This window comes from Parasteatoda tepidariorum, chromosome 4 (genome assembly GCF_982258835.1).
Source record: "Parasteatoda tepidariorum strain Cologne lab strain chromosome 4, Ptep-v5.0, whole genome shotgun sequence".
NCBI classification, from domain to species: Eukaryota; Metazoa; Arthropoda; class Arachnida; order Araneae; family Theridiidae; genus Parasteatoda; species Parasteatoda tepidariorum.
In genome coordinates, this window is record NC_141758.1 from 6,173,337 (window position 1) to 6,200,895 (window position 27,559).

Here is a 27,559-nt window from a genome sequence, read left to right on the forward strand (position 1 = left end):
TACACTGATGTTTTTTAAGGTTCAATGCCACTTCCCGGTATACATTTACTCGGTATGCCCTACCCTGGTGTTTTTTAAAGTTCAGTGCCACTGCCCGGTATACCTTATACAGATGTTCTTTTAAGGTTCAGTGTCACTGTCCGGGATACATTTGCCCGGTATGCCCTACATCAGTGTTTCCCAAAGTGAGGTACGCGTCCCCCCAGGGGTACGGGAACAGTTTAGCTGGGATACACGTTCTTATGCGAAATATCTTGCAACAAACGAAAATTTAAATTTTTTTTTTAAAATAAAGCTAGCCACGAAAATTTATGATTACGTATTTTTCTATTGGCTATTTTTGGCAGAGTTAACTGTTAATAATTAGTGGCATCAACAGCCAGTTGTGATTTTGAATTTTACTGCAATTTTTTCATAGTTAAAAATACGTTCATTTCTTATATCAGTGGTACACAGCGTTACGAAAAATTTAGAAAGGGTACGCAAAAGTCAAAAGTTTGGGAAACACTGCCCTACACGAATGTTTTTTTATAGTCAAGTGTCACTTCCCAGTATGCATTTTACCGGTAATTCGAGCACCGATGTTTCTCCTAATATATCCTCAACAGATATTAAAATATTGAAAAAATGTAATAATATCAGCGAATAAATTAATTTCAAATCGAATGTAACAAATATTTCGGATATTTACTGAAGCGACTATGCGATTGTTGACATTCACCGGTAAAAGTCGACATTCTCTTGATGTGGGACGTTAACGGTAACATGGACAAAAACAAAGAATATTAAAAAAGAACACATTCAAATGAGTAATTATCATTTGTAAACTTTTGTTTGGCAAATTTGTAAAAAATGTACACACTATAGCCTCTCTCTTCCCTATATATCAAGTCTATCAGTTTTAACATGTGAGTTATGCCAAGTTCTGTTCGTATAAACTCTCCTTTTCCAGTTCATATTTTACTTCCATGTTTGGCAATACCTCCCCTATTTAGCCCCATTTTATCTTCTCTACGTAACACCAGGTTCACCCAAAGAAGAAGAAAAAAAATCCCCATTCTAAGACAAACTTCTTGTGAAATATGACACTTCTCCCTTGTTTATTGTTGAGTGAAATCACACAATTAATCATTCTCATGACAGTTTACCTTGTGTTGTTTCTGCGCACCTGTGTACCTACATGATGCGGGGAAATAAATATGAGTGTGTATTTAATGTCTGGAATAAAGCCTTATCTTGTTTACGATTGCTGGTTTTTGTTTTGTTGGATCAAACACAGTGGTTCTATATTTACATATTTTTTCAACTCCATCTTTTTTTTTTACATAAACGTTTGATATACATAGCTGTCATCTTCTACGTTTTAACTGGAGTATTTCGTCTAGTGGTAGGAAAATGTGTATTTTAATGATTATATTTTTGTTTTATATATGAACATTCAAAATAATACCCCTATCACTGTTTATAAGTCCTTCAGAGATATATTTATGAGCATCTTATAGTTGCGCGTTAATATCAGGGTTCGTACGGTTCTTAAAAAAATGTAAAAAGTGGTGCTAATATTCCATTAACAGTGGAGTTTCATGTTTCTCTTGATTAGCTCGCACTTTAAAACTAAATAATAGAAAGGGTTCGTACGGCTCGGGAGCATTTAAAAAAAAGGTAATAAAAGTAAGAAAATAAGATGCATTTTATATTTTATAACCTGCGAACTCCTTGATCAAGTATTGGGATAAAGTTTGCCTTCGTGGAGGACTTTTTAATGGAACTAACTCGCATTTGCGTAGCATGGAGAGAAAAAGCACGAAAAACTCCTGATGGAAGATAGCCTGACGGCAAGGGGACTTATGATCCATCTACCACTGAGGATATTTTACGTCAGCACTGTGGTCGGTGCGAGCCGGGTGCGGAATTCGTGTCGAGCAGTCATCGCTGGGATTCGAACCCGGATCACCTCATTGGGAGGCGAGCTCTCTATCCCTTGAGGCACCAGGGTTCAAAAAAGATGTATGATAAAAAATTGGTATTCAAAACTGAGTTGGATACTTCCTAATATAAAAAATTTTGATATAATGAAAATATTTATTATACTATTAAAAAATATAATGTACTAAAAATATCTAATTATGAAATCAAGGATTTCGTTCAACAAAGGCGAATATCTTGGAGTTGGGAATCTAAATTGGGAAGAACATATAATCTTCAAAAAGCACAAGTCGCAGAATAATCCCTGAAACCACTCATCTTTACATCAAGCGTTTGCTCTGCATCATGTGCATGCTCTCAATCATTACACAAGCGCCTATCCCGCTTCTAAAAGTGCAAAATCGACAACTACCGAAACAAATTCCGAAGATATGTGATAAACGCACCAACGAAAATATACACACATAGACATGAAACCAGACAAACCCAGTTATTTCGTTGAAAAAATGTAATAACTGGAAAACTGTAATAACATCATTTTACAGCATAACCATTCACTGCTAACTTCAAAAAGAACTTCTCTCAAATTCAGTTGAAATTCTCTGAAATTCAACTGAACATGTTTTTCCGTCAAGATCATCATAATTCGAAATATGTTTGTTATAAGTTTATGCACAGTGTGTCTTCACTAAACAAGTATTTTCGTTCTAATTTCAGGTGGGGAAAGTTCGCCTCCTTTCTCGAGTCTTGCAAATTCATCCTCCCCTCCCCCGACGGGAGCGGCCAGCAGGGGAGACGAAGAGGTGAGGCCGTCGGAGCCCCTGAGGACCTGCTACCCAGGACTGTGGTACGGTTTGCCCGCTTTCAAATCGGTTGCCACTTTTGAGTCCAGTTTCCCTCTCTTTCCCTTCTTCACCCCTCATCTTTTGGCACCACCTCCAAACGACAATGCTTCCGTCATCCCACCGACAAGTGTTGCCAGTAAGTTGCCAACTTCTTTTAATTTTTTACTAATCTCCTGTTCGCTGATGCTCATCAACCCCGATGATTGCTTCGCAATAATTACCGTTTCTTCGCATAAAACAGTTGAAATGATTCAACTAAAAATATATGTACATAAAAGAACACTTGTGCCTCCACTTCCCCCGTCCAAATTTTTCCCTTATGATACTATTAAAATCTGTAAGCGAACATCAGTCATTTTCCTAAGTAATCATTTCTTGAAATAGCATTTAAAATTAAAAGTATATATTGTTATAACAAATGTGGTGAGTTCACAACGATAATTTAATATTTCTGCTTACTAAACGGACGGATGTATTTTAAATACAAATTTTGCATTCATCACTTTGTGCATGAAATTGACAATTAAAGTCTTAATCATTTAACGAATCTGTCTAACCGTAGTTACAATAATAATAGTGTATTAATGTCATTTGAGCCAAAAAACAATAATTGTAAAACAGTTAATAAGATCAGACACAAATTTAAATAACTTTATCTTAAAACATAACGTAAAACTACATTATTCTAATAACAATAATATTAAAAACAATCCTCCTAAACTCTTAATTTAGAAATCAAACTAAATCAAAAACGTAATAATGACAGCACAGGTCATTTTAACCTTTAAATTCGGAAAACAATATTTTTTATAGGAGAGCAATAATTTTATGACTAATGTCAATTTTATGCTGATGACAACCAAAACAACATGAAAATTAATGTGGGAAAACTGGATCCTACCATGTGATTTTCCAGCCAATAAAAATGTATTGACAACAATGGAAAACTGCGATTAGATTTTTATGCATAAAAAGAAGCATTAAACTTTGTTGCCACTAGGAGAAATGTTCATAAAATGCATAGAAAATTTGCAACTGTGTATATATAGTAACAGTTGGAAAAAAAGGAAAGATAGACAAATGGTCTTGTTCTTAAAGTTTAATAATATTGTTCTAAAAATTTCTGATTGACTACAGCAATCCGAAAAATCCTGAAATGGTGGAGGATACGTTTGATAATACTATTTTCCTCGTTGCCAACTGCTCTACTTTTAGCAAAACTATTTATAGAGTAGAAAATTTTTTTCTTCAGATTTTTGATAATTTTAAATTTTAATAACTGTGTGCTAGACATGGGATCATGATTGCGTATTTATATGAACTGTTCAATATTTTGCATGTACTGGTAGAATAAATAATTTTACTAAAATTTGAAACAAGAACTGGGAATAACACATTAAAAAATAAACGACTAAACAAGAGTTTTAAACAAAGCGAAATAAGTTTTCGTCTTTGTTGTTACTGTGTAAGAATAGGATATGAAAAGTTGTGGATTTTGGAGCCATTGAGAAAAAAGATACGCAGGGTTCCCGCGGTCCTTGAAAAATCTTAGTAGTGGTAGAAAATGAAGGTTAAGGTTAATGTATTTCTTATTTTAATATACCACTTTGTCGTTAGTAGCTGAAATTTTCATGCATATATACTTTCTTTGGAAAACAATTTTTAGTGGTGGTTACACAAAAATTAAATTATCGACTTTTGATTAATTTTCGTTACCATTTCCAGAGAAGCCAACATGCTCCGGACAGCAAATAAATATTTTCTAGTGGTAGTTTATTAATGTGTGAATCTTGGTTTAATAAATTCAATTTATTAGGTTTTTAGCCACCACTATTTGTAAATAGTTCAAAAGCATACATAATTCGCCTCTTTCTTTCATTTGAGTCACGCGACACCGTTTAAAAAGTAAACAAAAGTAGTCAAATATTTGGAAATTTTAGTATGTAGTTGTTTACCGTTTTTTAAAGTATTATAGCCCGTCCGGAGCAGTTGGCATCTCTGCCATTTTTTAAAATTGAGGAGGCCCATGGAAACCCTGGACATGGTAAATACAATAAAAATTTAAGCAAAAGAAGATTAAATTAATCAATATTATTTTTTAAGAAAAAAAGACATTTGATTGGGAATTTATGAATGTTCATTTTAAAATATCTCTTTATTTATCTAATGGATAAATTAGAAACCAACATAAAGTATTTATGAGTTCAAAACTTTACAAATGTATCTGCTCCCCCCAATTGAGTACCAAATGTCAGCCATAAAACCCCCAATTTAACCCCTCTTATCCCGACACTTTTACCTCTTTATCGGATTTTTTTTCTCTCACTTCACACCCTACTTGAAAATCCCCTTTAAAAAACTGTCGACAGATTTTTCTACCGTATATTTTAAAAGCATAACACTTAAGAGAAGACCATTGACAGTAAACCCACGGTTACAGTCAAGGAGCGGGGTTGTACAAAAGGATACCGGTCAACTCAATTATTGAATTTAGTCACCGTCATTGAATCAGTGTATCGTTTCTGCGGCATGCCCCCAAGAGACCTCTCCCCCCCCCCCACTCTTTGAATAAGAGGGTTAAAGGGAGAGGGGGGGATGATCAGGAATTATATGCCAGGGTGAATGAGGTTGATTCGATTACGATGTTCACATAGCCGGCGTGGAATATTTTTTTTATCAGCCCTTTTTTTTGTGTGGGAGGTTTATGGCCAGGACGTTTGCAGCTGCGGCACTGAATCGTGAATTGATATTTACATTTAGGGCTGGTCAGTGGAAACTCTTATTTAGGTATAGTGTAGCTGTCCCTGCTTGATTTTTCACGCATTATAACTTGGGTGATTATTATGGATAAAGTAGGGTTAAGTTTATGTGCTTTGTGTTCATTTTCGTTATTTAAATCCAGTCTGAGGTTAAAAATAAATGTAGTTTTTAGAAGCTCTTCATTACGGAAATTAAATAAATAAGTAAATAAAAACGGTATGTTTAATGTTTATCCAAAAAAGTATGCTTTGAATCTGTTGTACGTCTGTTGCGTGTATTGAGTGTTTCTTTGTAGCTGAAAGCATCATCTATACTGTGCTATTTGCATATGTCAGTAGAGATAATAAAATCACAATCTGTATTGTGCTTCTGTATTTATCAGTACAGATAAAAAGCATCATATGTACTCTGCTATCTGTATTTATCAGCACAGATAGCTAAAAGCATGATATGTACTGTGCTATCTGTATTTATCAGCACATATAGTTAAAAACATCATCTGTACTGTGCTATTTGAATATATCAGTACATATAGCTAAAAGCATCATCTGCACTGTGCTATCTGCATCTATAAGTACAGATAGTTAAGAGCATCATCTACACTGACCATCACCTAAACGTAATTTCTGTACTGTATTTATCAGTACAGATAGTTAAAAGCATCATCTGTACTGATAAATTAGCTTATTTAAAGTATGCCCCTTAACCCCTTGGGGACGGGTGATTCAGAAAAGCATTCGTACAAAATCAGAATGAAGTTGTAATTAAATAAAAAACGGTAACTTAAATCTAGTCGTTGTTAATTTGACAGACTTACTTTGCTTTTACTTTAATTATTGTTAGTGTAATCATATATATAATCAATGTCAGTTCAAAGTATAACTAAATAGTTTTATTTTGAACAAAGTAATGGTGAATTAAATTAATCAAACAATTATAACTCCGCCCACAAATAAACTGCTAAAGAAATACTTTGATTACCAGTTTTATCTTTTTATCCTGATTGATACAGTTTCATGCTGTCACGTATTTGTGACAGTCGGCGCGAAAGGGTTAAACCATTTAAAACTGATCTTTTGATCAAAAATTATTTTGGCTGTTCTTTTTTTACATTGAACAAACTACGTTTAAATAATTTTTCTTTTATTTTTCAAAAAATGATTTTAAAAAATGAGAAAACATGAAATTTATGTCACTTTTAACACGTTATTCTCCCCTCCCATAACATACTTTATTGGAAATATTAACTTAACTATCCTTGCGTGATGCATAAACTAAATCAACAAAATATATATGCTGTTAAATGCGAGATCAAACGAGGTGAAAATTTTGAAGAAGTTATTTAGCTTAGTACTTGAGATGGTTTAAAACAAGAGATTAATTTCATTGAAATTTTTTTATTAGGTAACTATAATATACACATTCTACTAAAGAAAGAATTTTTTTTCCTTTAATGAGATTGAAAGTTTTATATTCCTAAAAAAAACTTTCTTTATATAAATACTTATTTTTGGAAAAGTACTGCTTATTGGTAGGATTATTACTATATTTAAGCAACAATTGGACAGCTGAAAAGAAAATGCTTTCTTAAAATTAAAGAGCTTTTTGAAAAAGTACTACTCATTCATGCTTATGATTTTTACTATTTATCAGCACATATAGTTAAAAACATCATCTGTACTGTGCTATTTGAATATATCAGTACATATAGCTAAAAGCATCATCTGCACTGTGCTATCTGCATCTATAAGTACAGATAGTTAAGAGCATCATCTACACTGACCATCACCTAAACGTAATTTCTGTACTGTATTTATCAGTACAGATAGTTAAAAGCATCATCTGTACTGATAAATTAGCTTATTTAAAGTATGCCCCTTAACCCCTTGGGGACGGGTGATTCAGAAAAGCATTCGTACAAAATCAGAATGAAGTTGTAATTAAATAAAAAACGGTAACTTAAATCTAGTCGTTGTTAATTTGACAGACTTACTTTGCTTTTACTTTAATTATTGTTAGTGTAATCATATATATAATCAATGTCAGTTCAAAGTATAACTAAATAGTTTTATTTTGAACAAAGTAATGGTGAATTAAATTAATCAAACAATTATAACTCCGCCCACAAATAAACTGCTAAAGAAATACTTTGATTACCAGTTTTATCTTTTTATCCTGATTGATACAGTTTCATGCTGTCACGTATTTGTGACAGTCGGCGCGAAAGGGTTAAACCATTTAAAACTGATCTTTTGATCAAAAATTATTTTGGCTGTTCTTTTTTTACATTGAACAAACTACGTTTAAATAATTTTTCTTTTATTTTTCAAAAAATGATTTTAAAAAATGAGAAAACATGAAATTTATGTCACTTTTAACACGTTATTCTCCCCTCCCATAACATACTTTATTGGAAATATTAACTTAACTATCCTTGCGTGATGCATAAACTAAATCAACAAAATATATATGCTGTTAAATGCGAGATCAAACGAGGTGAAAATTTTGAAGAAGTTATTTAGCTTAGTACTTGAGATGGTTTAAAACAAGAGATTAATTTCATTGAAATTTTTTTATTAGGTAACTATAATATACACATTCTACTAAAGAAAGAATTTTTTTTCCTTTAATGAGATTGAAAGTTTTATATTCCTAAAAAAAACTTTCTTTATATAAATACTTATTTTTGGAAAAGTACTGCTTATTGGTAGGATTATTACTATATTTAAGCAACAATTGGACAGCTGAAAAGAAAATGCTTTCTTAAAATTAAAGAGCTTTTTGAAAAAGTACTACTCATTCATGCTTATGATTTTTACTATTTATCAGCACATATAGTTAAAAACATCATCTGTACTGTGCTATTTGAATATATCAGTACATATAGCTAAAAGCATCATCTGCACTGTGCTATCTGCATCTATAAGTACAGATAGTTAAGAGCATCATCTACACTGACCATCACCTAAACGTAATTTCTGTACTGTATTTATCAGTACAGATAGTTAAAAGCATCATCTGTACTGATAAATTAGCTTATTTAAAGTATGCCCCTTAACCCCTTGGGGACGGGTGATTCAGAAAAGCATTCGTACAAAATCAGAATGAAGTTGTAATTAAATAAAAAACGGTAACTTAAATCTAGTCGTTGTTAATTTGACAGACTTACTTTGCTTTTACTTTAATTATTGTTAGTGTAATCATACATATAATCAATGTCAGTTCAAAGTATAACTAAATAGTTTTATTTTGAACAAAGTAATGGTGAATTAAATTAATCAAACAATTATAACTCCGCCCACAAATAAACTGCTAAAGAAATACTTTGATTACCAGTTTTATCTTTTTATCCTGATTGATACAGTTTCATGCTGTCACGTATTTGTGACAGTCGGCGCGAAAGGGTTAAACCATTTAAAACTGATCTTTTGATCAAAAATTATTTTGGCTGTTCTTTTTTTACATTGAACAAACTACGTTTAAATAATTTTTCTTTTATTTTTCAAAAAATGATTTTAAAAAATGAGAAAACATGAAATTTATGTCACTTTTAACACGTTATTCTCCCCTCCCATAACATACTTTATTGGAAATATTAACTTAACTATCCTTGCGTGATGCATAAACTAAATCAACAAAATATATATGCTGTTAAATGCGAGATCAAACGAGGTGAAAATTTTGAAGAAGTTATTTAGCTTAGTACTTGAGATGGTTTAAAACAAGAGATTAATTTCATTGAAATTTTTTTATTAGGTAACTATAATATACACATTCTACTAAAGAAAGAATTTTTTTTCCTTTAATGAGATTGAAAGTTTTATATTCCTAAAAAAAACTTTCTTTATATAAATACTTATTTTTGGAAAAGTACTGCTTATTGGTAGGATTATTACTATATTTAAGCAACAATTGGACAGCTGAAAAGAAAATGCTTTCTTAAAATTAAAGAGATTTTTGAAAAAGTACTACTCATTCATGCTTATGATTTTTACTATTTTTCAATAACAACAGGATAGAGAACAGCTGGAAATTTTTTCTTCTTAAAATAAGAAATCGTTTTTAAAAAGTAATATCTATATATTTAGCTTGTTGTTTTTGATAATAGGGTGCTTTGCAGCAAATGGACTGAGATCAGCTGATATTTACGAGCTTTATAGGGAAAAAATTGTGCTTTCGTTATGTATGATAAAAAGGAGGTTTAAACATTAACTTCAAACAGATCGGCTAGTTGTTCTTATAATTTAAAAAATATAAAAATTAATTTCAATAATACTTGAACAAATTATCCAGCGGAATTGGCAATTATCAATTTATTCAATAACTTCGTGTTTTCCAACGAATTTTACGTAAGATTAATAGATGCGTCTTTAGAAAAAGAATTACCTTAAAAACCGTAGTTACACATAATTAGTTACACATAATTAGTTATAATACTAATTTGTAACAGTCAAACTGTGAAGAAGTGTGTGATCTACTGAGCTATAAGCTAGATTTATCCGGGAACCTTCCTCGTGCTTCAAAACCATCTGCATATTGAAAAGTAGATATGCACTCAAACATTCATATACGTATGGGCTAAATAAAAATTCTGACTTTTTTCGAGTGTTGCCCTCATTTTGCAAAGAGATAGGTTAATTGAAAAATTTAGCCCTTTTCGAATATTGCCGTCATTTTGCAAAGGGATAGGTTAATTGAAAAATTTAGCCCTTTTCGAATGCTGCCCTCATTTTGCAATGCGACAGGCTAATTAAAAAATTTGACTTTTAACAAATATTGACATCATTTTGCAAAGAGGCAGACTAGTAGAAAAATTCGACTCTTTTCGAATGTTGCCATTACTTTGCAATGCGACTGGCTACACTTAGCAAATAGTGCCATCGTTTTTCAATGCAACATTATAATTAAAAAATCACCAGCATCTTATCCCTTATGAAGATCAGCTTGTATGCCTTCAGGCTAAATAAAATATGTAGGACAATTTTTTTATTCAACTGGATTTCGCTTAGGCTTATAGTGACAAACCTTCACTTAAAATTGGAAAAAAATATAGTATATAGGTTCATTGCAACAAACCTAAAAAAATGTTGGACTAATTTTTAAAAAAATAATCTTGGAATATATGCGTGCCTTACTTTAAGGTATTGTTTACCCTCCCCCCTCTCACAATTCTGAATATGGAATCTCTCTCAATGGAACTTCACTTTATTAAAGTTGTCATCATTTGTTTTCCCCCCAGGTAACAAAGTGGAAAGCATATCGAATGCGGGAACACAGGAAGCGAGTCGAGTGCTCTCCAAGGAGTATCCTCTTCCTGCTCCTCTTGCGGGAGCGGACTTCCGGTCACTCGGACTAGGACTGTGGCCAGGAGATCTGCGCACTCATCCTCTCTTCTTTCCTTCCGGAATTCATTCCTCTCCCTCATCATCTTCCATGCTTCACAGGTGATGATGCATTCCTCAATTACATACCATTTTAAAAATAATTAACATGTTAATGACATACGTATACATAATTTACATGTTAACTAACATAACACGTAATTAATGTATGAACTATAATTAACATATTTCACAGGTGATGCATTGCTAAACATTGCTCGATTACATTCCATTATTAAAAAAATTAACATATTAATGAAATATGTATACATAATTAACATATAAATCAATAATAACGCATAATTAACGTATCAACTATAATTAACGTAATAAATATTTCACAATTTAAAAACCAAGTAAAATATGTCTATTTCGGAACTTTAAAAAGTATGTTGAATAGATTAATTGGGCAATAATTTTTAAAGAAGGTTTAATACATCCCTTTCGCAATTTTGAAATATAATCCAAACAAGATGTTTCAAAATATAAGCAAAATATGCCGTTTTTGCAGTTAAAAAAATTAACTATAATTTTTCAATTTTAAATATATCTCATTTGCAATTTTAAACTATAAGCTAAACTTGTCCACTGATAGTTTTAAAAATAAGTTAAAAAAGCTCATTTTACAGTTTTGAAATAAATACTAAATACTTTTATTTTGCAATTTTAAAAAATAATCTTAAAATATGCATTTCGCTACTTTAAAATAACTTAAATCATTTCTATTTTGCAATTTTAAAAAAATTAGCTAAGTTAGACCGTTTTATAATTTTTAAATGATTAAACTAAATAGGTGCATTTTGAAATCATAAAATTAAATTAAGTATGTGCATTTTGTTATTTTAAAAAATAAGCTATTTATGTCCATATTATTATTTTAAAATATAAAGCTGAGAGTGTACATTTTTAATTCTTAAAAGTAAACTAAATATGTCCATTTAGTAATCTTAAAAAAATGATAAAAAAATATTGTTTTTGCTGTTTTAAAAATAAGTTAAATATGTGTATCTTGCAATATCTGGAAAATATTTTTAAAAAAAAATAGAGTTCAATTTGCCTGTTTAAACAGTATGGTATAAAACTGGGCAGTTTGGTTGGAAAAAATAATTTTTGAATTCATTTATGCAAACATTTTGCAGTTATTTTTGTCACTAAATGGAATCATAAATTTGCTTTAAAAATTTTACTGTAAATTAAATTTAAAGTTAATTGTTGCCAGAACTTTAAAGTTAGTTCTTCAGAGATACCACGGACTACTAAAAATGCAAGTAGTGGTGGAACCTAATTCATTTTTGTTTATTTAATCTCTATTTTATTGTTAAACTAACATTGTAAATTATTAATATTTAAAACAGAAACAATCTGAGCATTTATTATCAATAGTAAACTGGAAGAAATATGCTAGAAAATTTTTTTTAATTTAATCTCTTTTAAAAGTTTTTTGCTTCTTATTATTTACCACTTTTTAAATTTTTGGTCGCCTTTGGCATCCCTGGTTCTATGCTATGCTCCGGTTTTTAGAAAGCTGCCTTATTCTGTCATTTTTATTCGAATATTTATAGTTAAATCGAATTATTCCTTTAGGTCTTCGTCGACATCGAGTGGAACAAATGGCCTGTTGCCCGCCCATTACACGACTGCAGCCGAGATCTTCCGACCTTTTCCGTCTCTTGCACACTGCGTTTCCTTTCCCCTCCTGGGACTCGGATCCCCCTACTCAGATTCAGTGAAACACCTACACCCTCACCATCCACTCCACCCTCACTTCAAAGGTGAGAACTTCTCCTTTTGTTCTTTAGTTTAAATTAAATTCATTTATTTCCCCTCAATGATTTTGTTAGGCTCATTTAATGTTATGCCATTAACATCTAACTCGGGGATGTTATTAATGCTCTGTATAAGTTAAAAATGATGAGATGATGTCATTAATGCTGAAAATGACGTTAAAATTGATAAGATTAAAACATTAATGCTTCAAATGTTGTTAAAATTGATAAGATAGTGCAACTAATTATTCAAATCCCGTCAAAATTGATATGATGTTGACATTAATGCTGTGAATTCAGTTGAAATTGATGAGATGATGCCATTCATGCTGCAAAAGGCGTTGAAATTTATAAGATGAAGTCATTATTGATGTGAATCTACTTAAAATTGATAAGATGATAACATTATTGCTTCAAATGCAATTAAAATTGATAATATGGTGTCATAAATGCTCTAAATGCAGTTAAAATTGCCAAGGTACTTTAGTTTGTTACAAATCCCTTGAAAATTGATATGATGATGGTATACATGCTGGGACTCAATTTAAAATTCAAGAAAAACTTACTTTGTTCTACTGATTAGTTTAATGAGAAAAAAAAACTTTTTATCCGAGTTACTCGAAAGCTGTCGTAGACGCGGAATAGAGTTTTGACAAACTTTGTATGCAGTGTGTTCCATAATACCTGCCTTTAGTATACACTCTATAACAAAAAAATCGACGCACCAAGAAGCAATCATCCGATTGCTTCTTGGTGCCAGATTACAAAGGTGCATGACTCAATCAGGCTGGAATGATGCCGACTGGGGACGTATAGTCTTTAGCGACGAATCCCGCTTCCAACTGTGTCCTGGACGATCATCGAAGACGTGTTTGGAGACGCACAAGGGAGAAGGGGGATCCTGCCTTCACTATTGCACGCCACACCGGCCATCAACAAAGCATTATGGTCTGGGGTGCCATTTCCTTTCACAGCCGAACCCCTTTGGTCGTCATTAGAGGTACACTTTCTGCACAGCGGTACGTCGACGACATCCTAAGACCTGTTTTGCTACCGTTCTTTTGCAGCACCCTGGGCTGGTTTTTCAGCAATGCAATGCCAGACCACATACGGCACGTGTTGCTATGAACTGTCTGTAAGCTTGTCAAACTCTTCCTTGGCCTACCAGATCACCAGATCTCTCTCCCATCGAGCATGTCTGGGATATGATGGGGAGGCGATTGCATCTGGCACGGAATGTTGAGGACCTCGTTCGACAATTGGGTCGAATTCGGCAGGAAATACTGCAAGAGACCATCCGGGAGCTTTATCGGTCTATGTCCCGCCGTGTGGCAGCTTGTATCCAGGCTAGAGGCGGGTCAACACCTTATTGAACTTGTTTCTGTAACTCTGCAATAAATTATTCAATTGTTCTAAAATTTCAATCATTTATTATTCTGTACATTGTCTTCCTATTCACCAATTTTCGTTTCAATCGGACAATTCCGTCTGGGTGCGTCGATTTTTTTGTTATAGAGTGCAAATTTTTACACTCCATGCCAAAAATAAAATAAAAAAGAATGCTCATTTAGGAAAATTTAAAAAAATGGTGGCATTTGTTTTATGAGGTTATTGTAAATTTCATAGGCTTTAATTTTACGTCCATTTTAGAAATTCAGTTGACCAGTTGCAACGGAAGATATTTGATTTAAAATATTTTTCGGAAGTACGAAATAGTCAAAAAAATTTATTTTCTCGATCTTTTCCTATCAGTTTTTAAAATTTTCTAGAAAGTGACTTGCCTGAATTGATATATTCACCACAAAATTAGAAAAAGACAGCAAATACCAGATATTGTATTAATTTTTCCGACCTTTGTCCTTGTACAGGAGTGCAGATTTTTTTTAAATATATAATATTATCTCTATAACGAAGTAATCCTAAATATACAATACATTATGATTTTAATTTTTCTTCTTCTTCTGTCTCATTTAGATGGTGGACTTTTACTTAGTCCAGGTTCGAAACCAGCCAGCGGTCATCCTCATCCGAGTGACGTCTACTCTTGTGTAAAATGCGACAAGATGTTCAGTACACCTCATGGCTTAGAAGTCCATTCTCGGAGATCACACAGCGGGAAAAGGCCTTTTGCATGCGAGCTTTGCAACAAGACCTTCGGCCATGAGGTCAGCTTGAGTCAGCACAGGGCCATTCACACGGCCGAGAGGACATTTGAGTGCAAGCAGTGTGGAAAGAGCTTCAAACGCTCATCGACGCTCTCTACTCATCTGCTGATACACTCCGACACTCGTCCCTACCCGTGTCAGTATTGTGGTAAACGATTCCACCAGAAGTCTGATATGAAGAAACACACATATATACATACGGGTAAGTGTTCGGGAATTTTTATTACTGCATCTGCTTGATTGCGGCTTTGTTACTGTGAATGACCGAAATTGCTGGTTGTTAACTTCCGGTGAATGCTGACAATCACATAGTCTCTTTGGTAAATGTCCAACACATATACTTATGTCTATTTAAATGTCACTGCCCGGTATACCATACACTGATGTTTGTTTAAGGTTCAGTGCCCCTGCCCGGTATGTATACATTTGCCCGGTATTCGGAACACTAATGTTTCTCCCAATCTATCTTCAGCAGATGTTAAAATATCGAATACATTTAATAATATCAGCGAATAAATTAATATCAATTCGGATATAACAAATATTTCGGATATTTACCTAAGCGACTATGTGATTGTTGACTTTCACAGGTGAAAGTCGGCATTCTCCTGATTTAAATTTTTTCTTTATGTACTGATTGTAGTAATTTCTCGTACGCTTTGAGTTGATCTATTCTTTCTATTGCATGGCAGAATTTAACCTTATGTTCTGACAGAGATGCCAACTTGCTCCAGACAGCAGTTTAATATTTTTGAGTGATAGTCTTTAAATGGATATCTCTCGGTTTGGTAAATGCGATTTATAGGGATTATTAATACTCACCACCATTTCTGAATAAACCAACGGCTTATTGCGATACACCTCTATGTTATAGCTAAGCCGTGTTGAGCCTTTTAAAAATTGAGAAAATGAACCGAAAATCAGAAAATTTTAGTTCGTAGCTTTCTACTATTCTTTACCATATTTTGTTGAATCCGGAGCAGTTATCACCTCTGTACTGATTGTAATGAGCGATAACATTTTTCGTACACTTCGGGTTATTTTACTCGCATTTTCAAATATACCTATTAGAGATCTTTAGTTAATTGCATCGATTCAGGCTATTGCAATAGGTTATCATATCCATGTAGCCATATTTTAGTAGTTTACATGAACAACAGTGGCTCAGTTGTTGGAGGCACAAAGCTGTTACTGTGAAGGGACTGTGATTTGAACATCAGTGGCGGCTTGAAATTCGTCCAGTTTCAGATCGATAGGTACCCTCTTGTCTGGCAAGTAAAGGCGGCATCATACGCAGTGAGGACCACATTGCCATTCCGTTGGCCACAAAATTTTGAAGCCTGACCCCTGGCTCATGGAGTGCTTATTTTACGTCGTGTGCTGATATTTGTTAGAGTTTGAGAATTTTTAATGGCCTTCAGGTCATAAGCATCCTTTCAATTGTGTGGCCATATTTGGTTTTATCTGATTATCTGACTCTAACGAGTCACTGTATTTGGCTTCATCTGTTGATGATTGCGAATGCTTGTTAATTTTTATTATCCTCTTGATTATTGCACCCGTTCTCTATAGTATCGCCATATTTGGCGTCATCTGATAATTGAAGTGAACGTTCAGTAATTTTTAGCACCTTCAAGATTATTGCGTCTGTTCTATTGTGCCGTTGTGCTGTACTTGACTGATTATATTAATTAAATGTTGCTTACACCTCTTATACGTCACTCTTTTTGGTTACATAATCCTTTGTAATGCGTCGCCATATTTAGAATCATGTGCTGATTATTATAAATGTTGCAATATATAAATTTTTTTTTTACAAATTATGCTTGTTTGCTGCTAGAAACAACACTAAATAAATAATTAAAAATGAACAGTTATTAATCCGAGGTGATAACTAGTATAAAGCAAAATTTAGATTTTAAGCAATCATTCGGCAGTGCTTAAATACGATCAGGAAAGACAAATTTTAAAAAAAATTTACAAACTTTTATCGCTCTTTATAGTTTGATAACTAAACAATTAATTCCATTCTCAGATCTGAATCGTTAACATGAATCGGAGAGAATGATGAAACAACAAATCTGTAAACCTAATAAGTAATTATCCTAAACAATCTTCCATTACCACCACATCTTAAAAACAAACTCAGTTCTCTAAGTGATGATGATCTACATACACAGCCTTTCTTATGGCAGAAATATCTCTCATTCCCAAACGTTATTTGTAACCGTAATATGCGAGAGAAAATTCTGTGAATATTCATTAAATACCCTCCATTTCACTTCTAAATTCTGAGATAGAGGGAAGCGGCTTATGATCTTTAATAGGCAGCAGAAACTAAAGGAAGAGAAGGGGGTCGCTATCCCCTGTGGATCCCCCCCCCCCACACGACAAACCAGTTCCAGATTATAACGTTATATATTCTTCAGGAAAAGGCCGTATCGCGTCGTTTCGCATGCAATCCCAGAGCTCGCCAGATTGCAAAAGGCGGCTAATTCAATTACTTGAAGTGCTTCCTTACTCGCCTAGTCCCAAAGGCCGTATTAGAACCAGAGCCAGACTGGGGGGTCTTCAAAATCAAACGCCCACCCCTTCCATTTGCTTGGCATACATCCTTGGCGAAATTTAATACATGTTGGTCGACAAAATTGTATTACATGTCGACAATTCCTCTGGGGTCTCTGAAGAACAGGTATGCATGTCTTTTTTTATTCTTTTTGGGTAAAAGCGTAAGTTTTCGAAAAAGGGGGAGGGAGCTATAATGAGGGGTCATTACGGAGAATTTAATCTTTCATTAACCCCAAAACGAAGTGCTGCCAAACTGTGTTTGGCGCAAAGGTTTCAAAACTATTGACTTTAGGCGATAAAAAACAATTAGGTCTTCGCCCCTAGCAAATGACATTAGTGCCGAAAGCCTTTCTAACCAAGCTATTAAAAGCAATCCGTGATCCATTAGCTAACTTGCAGAGCTATTTTGTTCCCTTTTTTTTGACGTTGCAGTTTTCATCGTCAGAGCTTTGATCTTGTTGCAGATTTTCTAATAATGTCGGACAGCATAAAGACAACCCGGACGGAGGGTCCCAGTGGAAATTTTCCATTAAAGTATTTTGCTGAAGAAAAAGTAATGGAGCGCATCTTTTGATGATTTTGCAAAGCCCAATGTAATTGGAAAAATATAAAAGGATAAATTGATGATGGTTATTAAATTTGTTCCGGCTATTTGATGTCTATCCATAGTTTTAATATTGATGTTCACATCGATACGTTTACTTATTTTTAGATTATTGTTTTACCATTAATGCCCAACTCGCAAAGCTTCAATAATATTTTGCACGTTAATATTAAATATTATGAAATCAACTAAAAAAAATTATTAAAATAAATACTGCTTGAACACTTTTTTGATGCATTTAAAAAATCTGAAAAGAATTTAGATGGTATTTTTGAGTATTATTTACTTCTTTACTAAAACTACGGATAGATATTAGCCTTGTCTATCCAACATATTTTTTGGGGATAATATTTTTATCATTTTTAATTGTTGAAATCTTTTAGTCTTTTTTTCAGTTTGTGATCTTCCTACAACTCGAAAACCTTTAGGTTCTTTTATTATCAGGAAGAAAGAGTGATTATCTCAGGAACAAATGATCCTGATAAAATCACACTTTTCTTTTATCATCAAGAAAAAAGAGAGTGAGCCAGTTATGTCAAAAGTCGCTAATTTTCAAAAACATATTGCTTGAAAATACTAAATATCGCGATAATTTTAAAGTTGTTTCTCATACATATGAATCTATTCGTTTTTAAACTATTTTTGAAAAGATTATACCCTAATTGCAAACTTTAAATAATTTTTACCTTATTAATACTAAATATTATGGAAAATATTTCAAACAATTGTGCCTGATTACTTTCCATTTTGAAAACTAAAAAATACAAAAAAATTTAGAACACATTAACAAATTGTTAAAAAGAATCCTATTCTAAAATTATGCGACATACCCAGGAAAAAAAAATGATTCTTACAACTTATTTCATAATTTCGTTAATTATTTGCCGAATTAAATTAAACAAGTTAATAAATATATAAATTTTTATATATAATGTAATATATATATATATATATATATATATATATATATATATATATATATATAGTAAATATGTAATAAATATATATATAAAAGCATTGAAAGTTTTTAAACTTTCAATGCTTTTTCTTATCTTGAAAAAAACTATTTTTTGTCGTAAAGACCATGACTATGACTTGAAGACATATAGATAAAAGACATATACAAAACATAGATCCACTTTATCATATTAGCAGTTGAACATTAACAAAATTTGAACATTAATGGGGTAAGTTGTCTTCTAAATTGTCCTCAGTCTTCATTTCTATATTACGATATTAGATTTTCTCTATTTTTATACAAAAATTTCTAATCCTAGCATTAATACAGGCTACTCTTGGTCATATAGACTTTAAAATTTTCGTCAAAATGAAAACAAATGTCAACATTTTAAACTCTGGCGAATTATCATCTTAATTAGGTATGAAAAATCAGGCTATTTGTAGCGAAAGATTAAACTAAGCCCACCTTCCATAAAGTACCGCCTTTCTGTTTTGCATTTAAATAAGCTGGTCCTTTTATATATTTATTTTCGTATATTCATTATTTGTTTTGATTTATCGCACTCTTTCGGGAAAATCGGCGTAATTATATACTGTCGAGTTTATCTAAGACCTTTTAATAACGGAACAACTGGCATAATTATATGTCGTCTAGTATATCTCAGAAATTTCAATGACAGAAAAACCGGCATAATTATATACTGACGAGTTTATCTCAGACCTTTCAATAACAGAGCAACTGGCATAATTATATGTCGTCTAGTATATCTCAGAAATTTCAATGACGGAAAAACCGGCATAATTATATACTGGCGAGTTTATCCCAGACCTTTCAATAACAGAGCAACTGGCATAATTATATGTCGTCTAGTATATCTCAGAAATTTCAATGACAGAAAAACCGGCATAATTATATACTGACGAGTTTATCTCAGACCTTTCAATAACAGAGCAACTGGCATAATTATATGTCGTCTAGTATATCTCAGAAATTTCAATGACGGAAAAACCGGCATAATTATATACTGACGAGTTTATCTCAGACCTTTCAATAACAGAACAACTGGCATAATTATATGTCGTCTAGTGTATCTCAGAAATTTCAATGACGGAAAAACCGGCATAATTATATACTGACGAGTTTAACTCAGACCTTTCAATAACAGAACAACTGGCATAATTATTTATTAAAGAGTATATGTCAGAAATTTCAATAACAGAAAAACAGGGATATACTGTCGATTTTATATCAGACCTTTCAATAACAGAACAACTGGCATAATTATATATTAAAGAGTATATGTCAGAAATTTTAAAAACGGAACAACCGTCATAATTATATATTGTCAAGTATATCTCAGATTTTCAATAACGAAACAAGTGGCATAATTATTATTGACGAGTATACCTCAGGAATTTCGATAATGGAAAAACCGACATTTCAATAACGAAACAACTGGCTTAATTATACATTGTCAAGTATATCTCAGGAGTTTCGATGACGGAAAAACCGGCATAATTATACATAGTTGAGTTTATCTCAGACCTTTCAATAACGGAACATCCCGCATAATTACGCATTGTCGCGTTTATCTCTGATTTTTTAATAACTTCATCATACATCTCAGTAAACTTCGAAAAAGTTAAAAAGTAGGCTGTCTAAGAAAAGTACGATTACTAATGATTATTTCTTGAAGCAAGCCAAATAGCTTTAATGAAAATGGCTGACATCGCCATCATGCATTTTAGTTACACACTTTTGTTCTTATTTCTCTGACTTCAATTATTCTTTTATTTATTTATCAGATTCCAGTCTTATTTACGAGTACCTCCATAGAATCGAAACAATTTCGCTTTTCGGTTTCCCATTAGAAAAAAAAAAAGTTACAGTTACAGAGACTCTGAGAGTAATTATGAGTGTAAGCAGGGGAATCTTTTAGTAATCGGTCGTTCGAATGCGGACGAGGCAGAGCTTTGGCCATTACGAATGCCTCTTGACCTGCAGACCACGTGTAGGGTTAAGTGCTCGGCCAAGGGAGAGAGCAAATCATTTTTTGTGCTTTCTCAATAACGCGAAGTGATTCGGAAGAGGACTTGCTCCGCATTAACTGGCCAATCACTGCCATCACCCTATCGTCGCTGGAGCTAGAAGAGGTTACTAGATTTGGCGAAAACTCTCCTCCTCACATTTTGATTTCTTGTAAGAACAAGTTGAGTGAGATAGGAAAAATAATGATACATTTTTCTGTGAAGTTTGTTGACCATGATTTATTCTAAACAAGTGAAATAAGTAAAAATAGTTAAATCACAATCATCTACGAGATTAAAGTAAGCCATAAAGAAAGTCCCTTAAATTGATTTTGGGGATTTAATGATCTGATTTTCTTTTACTAAAATGCAGTCCCTTAATTTAAACCTTAATAAGGTCTTGCGAACTATCCACCCCACCCATTAAATTAATTTGTAAATAATGATGGGAATCTATTATCCCACTTATGACTTGTGCAGCCATCAGCAGATACAGTCAACTTGTTTAGTTACAGTTAACAATTATTAAAAATTAAATAAATGCTCATTTTTAGTGAGTTATATTTTATTTGGAGAACAATAACATAATAAGTTTTGTGAGAAACTATGTTCAATCAAATTACACAAGTGAACAATTAATATGATATAAATGGTTAATATAATATAATTTTTTGCACTGTTGTTAAATGATCTCTATGGCAAATTATATTTAACAAATTTCAATTAAAATCAAAAATTCATTAGCAATTAAACTAAAATCGTGACAAACTTACAATAATTACTGTGCAAATTGATTCAGTTATATTTTATCCCTATAGAATAAAATTGAAGTTTTAATAAAATTAAAAAAAATGATAGAATATTTGAATTAAATGATTACTTTCTTAACGTAATAATAATCTGTTTATTATCAAGACACAAAAATGTTTCCAAAGCAATCATGAAGAGTTGGTGAGCAAAGCTAGCTGGAGATTACACTCCTTGGTTTAAAATGTTTTGATAAGAAACGGAGATATGTAAAATTTCAAGAAATTTGGTCATATAAGACTTTAAATCCAATCAATTTTTTAAACAGTTTTATGAACTTTTATATTTGAGTAGTTAATAATTCAAATATTTCTTGTCTATTGACGCTGAAAGAAAATCATTCAGTCATGATTTAAGTAAAAATAATCACTTAATTACATTAAGCATTTGTAAAAGTTTCAAAATAATTCCAGGAAAAATTATTTATGAACTATTTATTGACATTTAAAGCATATCATACAATGACATAAATAGGAATCACAAGGTATGATCGAAATAGAAATGAGAGTTAATTACACTAAGGGATTGCAAAAATTTCTAGTTAATTTCTAAAGATTATAAAAAGAAATATTTATGGTGTATTTAATGACATTAAAGGCAAATCATACTACGATTTAAGTTGGAATCACTAGGAATGATATAAGTTGAAATAATGAGTTAATTACACTAATGATTTGCAAAAAAGTTTAAATTAAATTCCTGAAAATTTTATGAAAAAAAGCATTTATTGTCTGTCGACGACTTAAAGCAAATCTTACGATGATTCAAGTTGGAATCACTAGGTATGATTTAAGTAGAAAGGAACTAAAAGAACACTAAAGGTTTGCAAAAAATTTAAAATCAATTTCTTAAAAATTTCAAGAAAATGTTTTTTTTTTTTAAAGCAAGTCATACAAGGTGGTATCACTAGATATAGATAAGATTTATGAGCATTAAATTTTACTAAGCAGTAGTGCAGTTAATTTTGCCTCTTAGTCATAAGCAGTTAATTTTACTAAGATTTGCAAAAAAATTCCAATCAATTCCAAAAAAATAAATAAAAAAGATTCCCAGAAAAATATTTACTGCTTATATTAACACTTTAAAGCAAGCTATGATTTAAGTAGGAATCACTAGGTTTATTAACACTTGTTTATTAACACTTTGAAGAATCCTATGATTTAAGCTAGAATCACTAGGAATGATTTATGAGCAGTTAATTTTACTTCGGATTTGCAAAAAAAATTCAAATTAATTCCTAAAAGATACCCGAAAAAAGTATTTATTGTCTATCGACTCCCTAAAGTAAGCCATACTATGATTTAAGTAGGAATCCGAGATTTGGCGCCCACCATCTGGATCTGTATCTTGGCGACTCTCTCCTCCTGTCCGGTAACCTGGACAATGATGCAAGGCCATACCTCTTTCAAGTACCGGACTGGACTGGGAAATTCCCACTCCCCATCCATTCTTCATGAAGGTAGAACTCAAACTTCATAGACATTCCGAACTTCGACGGTCCAGGATTTTTCCTGGCCATCTACGATTTAGTGCCCCTACTCTTTTTCCCACCCTCTGGGACTTCTGCCCCAATGAGCAAGTAGTGGGACCCTCGGGAGGTCAGAAACACGAGAAATTTGCCCCATTTTGATTCCGAAATACGTTTTGTTACTGTTATTGATAGCGTATTCTGTCTGCAGTTAAGCGTTCTTTTATTGAGCTCGGGATCCGGAATTATATTTTGTACTTTAGAGTCCGGCTAACATTTATACGTCCCGGATTTTTGTTCCTCTTTTTATGGTCCTCTCTTTTTTCTCTTTCGTCCGGGGAGAAGAATAGGTGTAAATATTTCAGGAATTCCTTTATTGTTTTTAGTACATAAATGAAGAACTCTTCGATGTTTTGTTTTATAATAGTTATCATTTTATGGTTGCAATTGGGGATGATTTCATCACATGCATAGAGATGACTTCATTTGTGACGTGACTTCATTTAAGTTGATTACTTCGGAGTTCTTTTTTTTCCTTCAGAAGAATACCACCCAACAAATCGTAAAATTTGGGGTTCAGACAGTATAAATATAGCAAAAAATAAACAAATACGAAACTTAGGAAGTAGACAAAATAAACAATCTGAAGAAAAGTCCACTAAAAGTTTCTTGTATACTTTCATTTAAGACATTCTGGTAAAGTAGAATAAAACCTTAACCAATATATCCTGAGAGCTACTTTACCTGATAAAATTTCAAAAATGCAGAATACATAAAAGAATAACCACATTTAAGTTTCAATCTTTTTTTTCCCTTCATAAACCTTCATAGTGATTGGTGCATGTTTTTACCCTCAAAACTACAATACAATACTTATAATAAGAATAGTTATTTGACTTTATTTTCTAAGAAGATTCCAAAAATATATGCATACTTGCAACCAAAATTATGTGATACTTGCAGCTTATGCGCAATAAATAAATTTTCTTCGCTCTTCTCGTTTTTCTTATTATCCATTTTGTCTTTATTGTGCTACACATATATATTGTGAAAAAAATTGATTGTGTTATATTTTTAATTGTTATTTAACGGAATTTGGTATCCCAGCTGCAAGGCACTAAGTGTCTTCCTTAGGTGGGCTTAGTTTGTTCGATAAAAGTCTTGTTGTTTAACACTAGATTGCCTAAGGAAGTCATTTTGACTGCTTTTAATTTCAATTGGAAAAACAATGATGTATATAATGACAATTTCTTAGAATTTTGCGACTTTTTGTACAACACGTAATTTTTTTTATTGTTAATATTTACTAATAACTTGCTATATATTATAAAAAATGTTAAAAATTAATTTTAAACAAATTTATTCACGCATTCACAATCCAGTCATTTTGACTGCTTTTGGGCAATATATTTAGGTAAATATTAATTTTCCGTCTTTCTAGTGTAAACCGTATTAGGTGAAAGTAGATAATAAACGGTTTTTCTCTCAGTTTGAATTTCATCAGATTTATTGTTACTTGACTGTTTTGTTTGAATATGGTAAAATAACAATTAACTAAATTGTTATTTAACAATTTTTCCGAGAAATTTCTATGGTCATGCGCAGTATAGTTAATCTACAAGCAGTTACTAAGCGTCTCACATCAAGCTTTTTCTTGTATTGGCAGCATATATGGCAGTACTTTTATTTTCGTTACTAGTACCACCGGTACAAGTAAAAAGTACGTACTTTTTCTTGTACTTCGTTACTTTTTAAATTTAGTACTTTTACTTGTACTTTCGTTACTTTTTTAGGGAAAAAGTACAAGTATTTGTAACGGAAATATCGAATGAAATCGTTACTTTTTTCTAAAACTCGGCAAGCTTTCTAAAAAAAAATAATTTAAATTTAAAAATAAATGCTTATGTTTCTTTAATTTATAAAATTAATGTGCAATATATATGCATTCACAGCTAACTTCGTGTTTAAATACCTTCTGTTTCAACTTCAGTGCACATTCAGTTATTGTTTACTAGCTCAAATATCACAAAGCAATCTGAAACCCCGTGTTTGCCTTGTTTATGTATGTGCTTTTAAAACGCGTTTCTAGAGAGTAAAATAATTTTAAATCAATGGTAATTTAAATAAATAAAAATAATAAATTAAAATCAATAGATAAAATTTCTTTTTCGTGCAAATCCATAAAAAGTTTGATACTAAAATTATATTTGATTTTAAAATTATACTATACGATTATATTATAAAATTATATTATAATATTCTTCCGAATTTAAAAATAAATTAATATCCATAACTTTCAAAATTAAAAATAATTAAATAAATAACAACAATTTTGCAAAAACATTAAAGAACATAAGAATATTATTCAATAAAATTTTAGGTTACTTTGAATTTTCGATTTCCTAGAAATGTACTTTTAAATCGTTATTTTTTTTGTTTAGTACTTGTGCTTTTACTTGTACTTTTTACTCGTTACTTTTTAAACTAAGAACTTTTTACTTTTTACTCGTTACTTTTTTTAAAAATACTTGTACTTTTACTCGTTACTTATTAAAAGTAACGTTGCCATATATGATTGGCAGTAAAAATTATGTCCGGATACTTCTTCAACCTCGTATGTTTTAAAATTAAGTAAAATGACTTTAACACTTGTGTATCTTATTATTTCAGGTGAGAAACCCCATAAGTGCACAGTCTGTGGTAAGGCTTTTAGTCAGTCATCTAACCTAATCACGCACAGTCGGAAGCATACGGGATTCAAACCCTTTGCCTGCGATATTTGTGGACGAGCTTTTCAGCGAAAAGTCGATCTCAGAAGACATAAAGAAACACAACACTCTGACATGAGGGCACTTCACTAGACCGGTTATTCGACTGTAAACAGCTGGGAAACTGTTCTACACACAGAGACTGCTGTTTCGATGTATGTGTATATTGGAATTTTGTCACATCGACTTCAAAATTAGCGTCCAGGGCTAACTGTAGCTTCAAAATACCACGACTTGAGGAAACTGGATCCACCGACTGTGATTATATTATGCATGGTCTAAGTTGATATCATGAACGAGTGATACACATTACCAGTGCTGTAATCTCTAACATGACGCGTCTTTAAAGTGAAACTATTTAGAAAATCATTCTTTTAAATGTGCTTCAAAGTCATAAATTAAAGGTACCTTTCAGATACATCTGAAAACCAACATGACTGAGGACTAGTCGATTGTCTGCAAAAAAAACGCGAAATTAAAAAGACTCAAAATTTAATATAAAAGTTAATTACGACAATGAGAAATTCATTTTTGTTGATTGATCTTCATATGAACAATAAATAAATAAATAAGAAATTCAATTTCATTTATGAATATTCATATAAACAGTAAATTAAATAATGATAAATCCAATAAAACTTAATTTCAACAATAAGTCAAACAATTCCAATTTTTTTAATGGATATTCCTATTAACAATAAACTAAGCATTAAAAATATCCAGTTCTGTATACGAGTCCTCTTAACAATAATAAATGAAACAATTAGAGATCCAAATTTGTTGAGGAATGAAAAACAATGAATGAAAAGTTGATGAGACTTATGAGTATTAATTAAGACAATAAGAAATATGGCTTTGGTGAATCCTATCAACGATGAATGAAACAATGAAAGAATCTAGTATCGTGAATGAAACTTCATATCAGAAACCAAGAAAATCAAGTTTTCTAGAAAATATTGACTTCAACACTATAAGTGTTCAATTATTAGTGTTGTCATTAAGCAGTTTTAGTTTTGATATCAATATTTCTGGAGTAACTTTCAGCATTTAGTTGAATATGTACACAAATATCTAAACAAATTTCATTACTCCTCTATTATATAAGTTACTACAGATCATACTCCAATAATCTTAAGAGCATATCTAGGTCAACGAAACAAAACATATCCACTATTACAAATATGTTTCCATGTCAATTCTGAAGAAAAGAATTCATTTTTGCATTGCAAATGTCTTTTTTAAAATATTACAATATAAGTATTAACTCATTCAAGACCGTGACCACGTGATTCTCTTCACGGCCTACAGTAGCATACATCTCAGACGCGCCTTTCTGATTTCAGCGGCTTGTGATCATACGGATATGATCTCAATTTGCTGTTTTCATATCAGTACGTATACGAACACTTTAGTATGTATACTCTGGGACCGTGAGGGCTTGGGGAAGCGCTCTTTTTCTCTTCCTCAGCCCTGACAAAGAAATCTCCAAGAGATATCTAGTTCCAAAACCATA

At 32.0% G+C, this 27,559-nt stretch overlaps 1 protein-coding gene across 1 annotated transcript in view; it reads left to right on the forward strand.

The window, feature by feature from the left end:
* LOC107439215 (uncharacterized) overlaps window positions 1-26,514 on the forward strand; it is a 51,179-nt gene extending 24,665 nt beyond the window's left edge. The window contains exons 2-6 of the mRNA XM_016051732.4: window positions 2,644-2,907; window positions 10,771-10,975; window positions 12,497-12,684; window positions 14,653-15,045; window positions 25,949-26,514. Of these exons, the coding sequence (XP_015907218.1) occupies window positions 2,644-2,907; window positions 10,771-10,975; window positions 12,497-12,684; window positions 14,653-15,045; window positions 25,949-26,139 (1,241 nt within the window). The 3' untranslated portion in view covers window positions 26,140-26,514. The remainder of the gene's footprint in view (window positions 1-2,643; window positions 2,908-10,770; window positions 10,976-12,496; window positions 12,685-14,652; window positions 15,046-25,948) is intronic.
* Window positions 26,515-27,559: the final 1,045 nt, after the last annotated feature.